A 5744-nucleotide genomic window follows, 5' to 3' on the forward strand; every position below is an offset into this window, starting at 1 on the left:
GCTCTCCACTGAGGCGTGTGTTGTGTTCTCACTTAAGAAGAATGGTCTGAACGCACGCTGAGGAAACCAGTTCTCACTCACCTTGACTTTTTGTCTGCGTTCCGACTCGCATACTTTTCTCTTTTTAGTATGCTACCTGGAACTTTGAACCTCTTCCTCATACTTGTCTGCACGAAGGATTTTGGTCCAGGTTATCCAGAAAATACGGGGGTCAACCGGTGCAAACACTTCCATTCAGACATTTAAAGGGGTCCTTTTATGTTTTTTTGGGGGTTTCGATTACCTGTATTGTGTTATATATTTGGGTGCATGTAAATGGTCTGGTTTCAGACAGAGGGTGCAAAGTTAGGTGCCTTGCTCAATGGCACTTCGGCAGTGGCCCAGGAGGTGAACTGGCCCCTCTCCAGTACCAGTCCATACTCCGTATTCTTTGGTCCGATCGGGACATGAACCGGCAACCCTTCGGGCCAAAGTCCAATCCCCTACAGACTGAACCACTCCCGCCCCTTGAATGACTTTGTATACTGCAGGGTAGCTTGTGAATTTATTCCAGGTGGAACTAAAGTCTGATTTAACACTTGATTATATTTCACATTATTAATCCAGATCTGTAAAGTAACTAAAGGTATTAATCAATTGTAGTGGATTAAAAGTACAACGTAGCAAACAATTGCACTTAAGTACAGACTGTTAAAGGTGATTTAAACCTGAGAGCAGGATTAGCTGAAAAGAGTCCAAGGAAGCTTATTTTAAAGTTAACAGCATTTAATTAAACAAATTATATGGTGATACAAATGGAATGTGTAAGAGTGGATCGGCTCTCCCGATCGCGTGGGGTGCCGCTGCCTCCTCCCAGCTGTTGTTTATCGCGTGGCCGGGGTAGAGAGAGAACGTTTTTTCCTGTCCATCATATGTTATAGTCTATAGTCCTCTCCTATTGGCCGGTCTCGACGGGGGGCGGGTCTTCCTCCCGGGTTCGTTCCTCTGTGATTAATATCGCATCTAATAAGAGGATTTAGACGTTGTGTGTTTATTGTATAACTCCACAAGCCTTTACTCCTCATATTTCATACAAGACCCATTTTCAAACAGTCTGTTCAGGGAGGAGGAAGTGTTTCACCAGCTGCTCTTAAACAGGGACCATAACACAGCGTTGTGAAATATAGCTATAAATCTCCAGATGAGAAAGAGATGTCCTTTATGTATTGAGAACATATTCCTACTTATGCTCAATATACTATTTGAAAAGCCTCTTGGATCAGCTGTAAAATGCATCGTCACAAAGTTAAATAACAAGCCTAAACAGTTCTTCCTCCACTCCCTCTTGGCAAATTGCCACTGACAGGTTGAACCACACTGTAAGAGAAGAGTTTCCATTTCCCAGAAATCAAAGTTGAAGTTTGTCTGAGCGACAGCAGAGCAGCAGCCGAGACAAGTCTCTGTTTCTCTGAAGAAACACTCAACTGAATCCAGCAGCTTTTTATCAACACAGCAGGACTCTGCAAACACTGGTGAGTACACTACAGACACATCACTTACTAAATATTTAGTCAAAGTTGGATTAAAATCAGAATCTGACTGTATTACATCCATTTGACCATATAAAGAATATTATACTACAGAAATGTGAAATATTTACCTTAGCAACAGCCACAAATACAATGTATACTCTGGTTAAGTTAGGTTAGAGAGCATACAGTCAAAGCTAGCATTAGCTTATACTTATATTCATATTTCCTGTATTTGAAAACATTTTTATAATTGACTCTATTAAACAAAGTAAAAGTTGTGCTTATAAAAAGGCATGACAATTACATATTTCATTGTATCTAATTTGTACACACTGTGGTTAGTAGCCTTGAGCTTTGAACCTGTGTCTGTAGTAACTGCTGTCTGCCTTTTGAAGCTGATAACGTTTACTGTTTTTTAACAACTGGTATTAACTTCAGTGATGCTCAGCAGGAGGTTTCACTCCTCTGTTCAACAACGGCAAAATCCCCCAACAGTATTAGAGCTTACACATTGTGTTTCTTAGAGTTTAAACTGAATGCTGCTATGATTTTCCAGATTTCATTTATGATATTAAGAAACAGAGATCTTTTTTTAACATTTCAAGGTGGGGTAGGTAAGTTTGAGAAACTGGCTCGAGATCGCTAGAATTTGAAAATACACAACCGGAGAAATCTGCCACTTCCTTACAGAGCCCCTCCTCCAACACACACGAACGCGCACATGACCAATGAGGGCACGAGATAAGTTTGTGCACAGATGGAAGGCTGACAGGCAGGTAGGCCATCCAGTTATTTTAGCCGGGCCGGCTAAAATGATTGGTCGTACTTTTTACAGTACTACGGCTTCCACAGATGACATTTTTTTATGGATTTTTTGTCAAAGCACTTAAGATATTCATTGCTATCAGGATGTTAAGAGCATTCCATGGAATATAACAAAAAGTGTATCTCGAGCCGGTTTCTCAAACTTACCTACCCCACCTTTAACAATAACAGTGTACTGCAAATTTGAGCAATCTTTCACCCTCCGCATAATCATGATACATCAGCAGAGTTCAGTATCACCATCTATTTGACTTATAGCAAACAGATACAAGAGATTCAATCATATATACATTACAGTTTTTGTTTTTTTCACACGTTTTGTCCTCAGAGAGACATGTCTGCTGCCAGTTGTCTGCTGACTGAAGATCAGTTTCTGTGCTCCATCTGTCTGGATGTGTTCACTGATCCAGTCGCCATACCATGTGGACACAACTTCTGTAAAGCCTGCATCTCTGAACACTGGGATAGAAATGTCCCGAGTCAGTGTCCCAACTGTGAAAAGGTTTTCAACATAAAGCCTGAGCTGCTGGTCAACACATTCATCTCTGAGATGGCTGCTCAGTTCAGACAGTCAGCTCAACAGAAAGCCAGCAGCAGCAGCTCAGAGCATCACGTTGTCAAACCAGGAGAAGTTCCCTGTGACGTCTGCACTGGAACCAGACTGAAGGCCCTGAAGTCCTGCCTGGTGTGTCTGGCCTCCTACTGTGAGACTCACCTGGAGCCTCACCTGACAGCTTCACGTCTGAAGAAACATCAGCTGATCGACCCTGAGGAGAACCTGGAAAGCAGGATGTGTGTGAAGCACGATAAACTGCTGGAGCTGTTCTGTAAGACCGACCAGGTGTGTGTCTGCATGCTCTGCACTGTTTTAGACCACAAGACACATGATGTTGTTCCTCTGAAAGAAGGATATGAAGGAAAGAAGGCAGAGCTGGGGAAGACAGAGGCTGAAATTCAGAAGATGATCCAGAAGAGACGACTGAAGATTCAGGAGATGAGTCGCTCAGTGGAGCTCAGTAAGGAAGGAGCAGACAGAGAGATAGCAGATGGTGTTCAGGTCTTCACCGCTCTGAAGGAGTCTGTTGAGAGAAGCCAGGCCGAGCTCATCGACACCATCAAAGAGAAGCAGAGAGAGACAGAGGAACAGGCTGAAGGCTTCATCAAAGAGCTGGAACAGGAAATCTCTGAGCTGAAGAAGAGAAGCTCTGAGGTGGAGCAGCTCTCACGCTCTGAAGACCAGCTCCACCTCCTCCAAAGCTTCACGTCCCTGAACGCTGCTCCACCCACCAAGAACTGGACAAAAGTCAGGGTCCATCCACCTTCATATGAGGGGACTGTGGTGAGAGCTGTGACTCAGCTGGAGGAGATGCTCAGTAAACAGATGAAGAAGCTGCTCGAGCTGAAGAGGGTCCAGCAGTATGAGGTGGGTGTGACTCTCGATCCTGATACAGCACATCCATGGCTCATCCTGTCTGATGATGGAAAACAAGTAAAACTTGGTGATGTGAAGAAGAATCTCCCAAACAATCCAGAGAGATTTGATGCTTGTCCTTGTGTCTTGGCAAAGCAGAGTTTCTCTTTAGGAAGATTTTATTACGAGGTTCAGGTTAAAGGGAAGACTCAGTGGGATCTAGGAGTGGTCAGAGAGTCGATCAACAGGAAGGGAAGCATCACAGCGTCTCCTCAGAATGGTTACTGGGTGATATTGTTGAGGAATGAAAATGAGTACCAAGCTCTTGCTTTTCCTCCAGTCCGTCTCTCTCTGAAGTCTCAGCCTAAGAAGGTGGGGGTGTTTGTGGATTATGAGGAGGGTCTGGTCTCCTTTTATGATGTTGATGCTGCAGCTCTGATCTACTCCTTCACTGGCTGCTGCTTCAAAGAGAAACTCTACCCATACTTTAGTCCCAGTCTGAATTATGGTGGTAAAAACTCTGCCCCTCTGATCATCTCTCCTGTCAATCACACTGAGTAGAACAACCATTTGATTTTCTTCAGAAAGATTCACTCTCACTAAATGTAATAAATGTATTCAACTGGGGAAGTACATTGTACACATTGTTAATGTTTCAGAATCTGATCACATATGGTTCACCTTGATGAGACATATAAAACACATAGAATACTGATGAGTATGTTCTAATGTACTCTAGTTTATTCTACGGATTGCACTACCAGCCGTGACTTGAAGTGATCAGAAAACTATTTACTCAGAAATAAACTTTTGCCCCTTCTTTATATGTCAGGGGGACAAGAAAAGTATTTATTGTCTCAGAATTGTGTGTTCAAAAAGTGTTTCATACTAGCAGACATTACTAGTGAAAGTAATGCACTCCTTTTTCATTAGTAAAATACTGTATATATATATTTTTATAATTTTCAATTGAGGGGAAAATGATGGGTCTCTGGTGTGTTTTAAAGGGGAAGTTCAGGATTGATTATTGAATTACAGTATATTGGTAAAAAATGTATGTACAGAAAATCTAGAATATCTGATCATAAAACATTAGGCTGCAGTGGTTTAACAAACGAGGGAAATGAAAATGTTACATCTCAGCTCAGTCTGTTGTGTTATGTTAATTGTATTTCGTCCACCTCTCTGCACACTGCTTGTAAAGTTTGAACAAAGCCTCAATGGATTAAAAAAAAAGGAACAAAGAATGTTATGTTTTGTGTTTTTTTAAATGTACTTACTGAAGTACAGTTTTCACTAGTTCTCAACTTAGGGAAAGTATCTTAAAAAAATGTACTTAACTATTTCCATTTCTACTTAACTACATTTGTCTGATAGATTTGGTTCTTCTGAAGCTTTATAAACAATTTAAAACCCTCTTTGATCAGCTGATCATAGATATTAAGATTGCTGTATATGTTTGTTAGAAATAAGGCCATCAACTGGTTAGCTTAGCTTAGCATAAAGACTGGAAACAGGGGAAGACAAAGCCAGCCTGTCCAAAGCAGCGACGTGCAGTTAGGGCAGGCAGGGGAGGCAGAGCCTCACCTGTCATACTCCAATGTAACAGAAAAACAACTAAAGAAAAACTAAATAGTAATAATAATAAAATGTCTCCACTGATCTGTGTTGTAAGTGTGATTTCTGTATGATTCAAATCGCTTTTTATAGTCAAAATCAGCAAATTGGCCGAGCTCCGCTACAACTACATGGGAGTGAGGCAGGGACGAGCTCTGCCTCACGTAAGCCCTCAGTAACTGGCTGGAGCGCGGGCACTAATGTAGCGCGGGCACTTATTTTGTGAGCGCGCTCAAGCCAGGCTCATTTGCTTACTGTGGGGTGAGGTGAGGCACAGATGAGCTCTGCCTCACCTCAGAATGCGTCACCCCACAGAAACTGGCTGGAAAGCGGGCCCTAAGCGCATGCCTGTTACCATCTCACTGTATGTCACCAATGTA

The 5744-nt window shown here is 42.3% G+C and overlaps 1 protein-coding gene across 1 annotated transcript; it reads left to right on the forward strand.

Annotated features, from left to right (window-relative positions):
* The first annotated feature begins 1346 nt into the window (after positions 1-1346).
* On the forward strand, positions 1347-4789 carry LOC117479166 (E3 ubiquitin-protein ligase TRIM21-like). Its single transcript, XM_034126168.1, has 2 exons — positions 1347-1511; positions 2665-4789. Exon 2 carries the CDS (start codon positions 2671-2673, stop codon positions 4306-4308), a length of 1638 nt encoding a protein of 545 aa, XP_033982059.1. The 5' UTR covers positions 1347-1511; positions 2665-2670; the 3' UTR covers positions 4309-4789.
* The last annotated feature ends 955 nt before the right edge of the window (positions 4790-5744 follow it).

Source organism: Trematomus bernacchii, unplaced genomic scaffold (genome assembly GCF_902827165.1).
Source record: "Trematomus bernacchii unplaced genomic scaffold, fTreBer1.1, whole genome shotgun sequence".
In the NCBI taxonomy this organism is placed as follows: domain Eukaryota; kingdom Metazoa; phylum Chordata; class Actinopteri; order Perciformes; family Nototheniidae; genus Trematomus; species Trematomus bernacchii.

Excerpts from the sequence above, each read along its gene's own strand:
- LOC117479166 (XM_034126168.1), top strand. The coding sequence starts at position 2,671 with ATGTCTGCTGCCAGTTGTCTGCTGACTGAAGATCAGTTTCTGTGCTCC.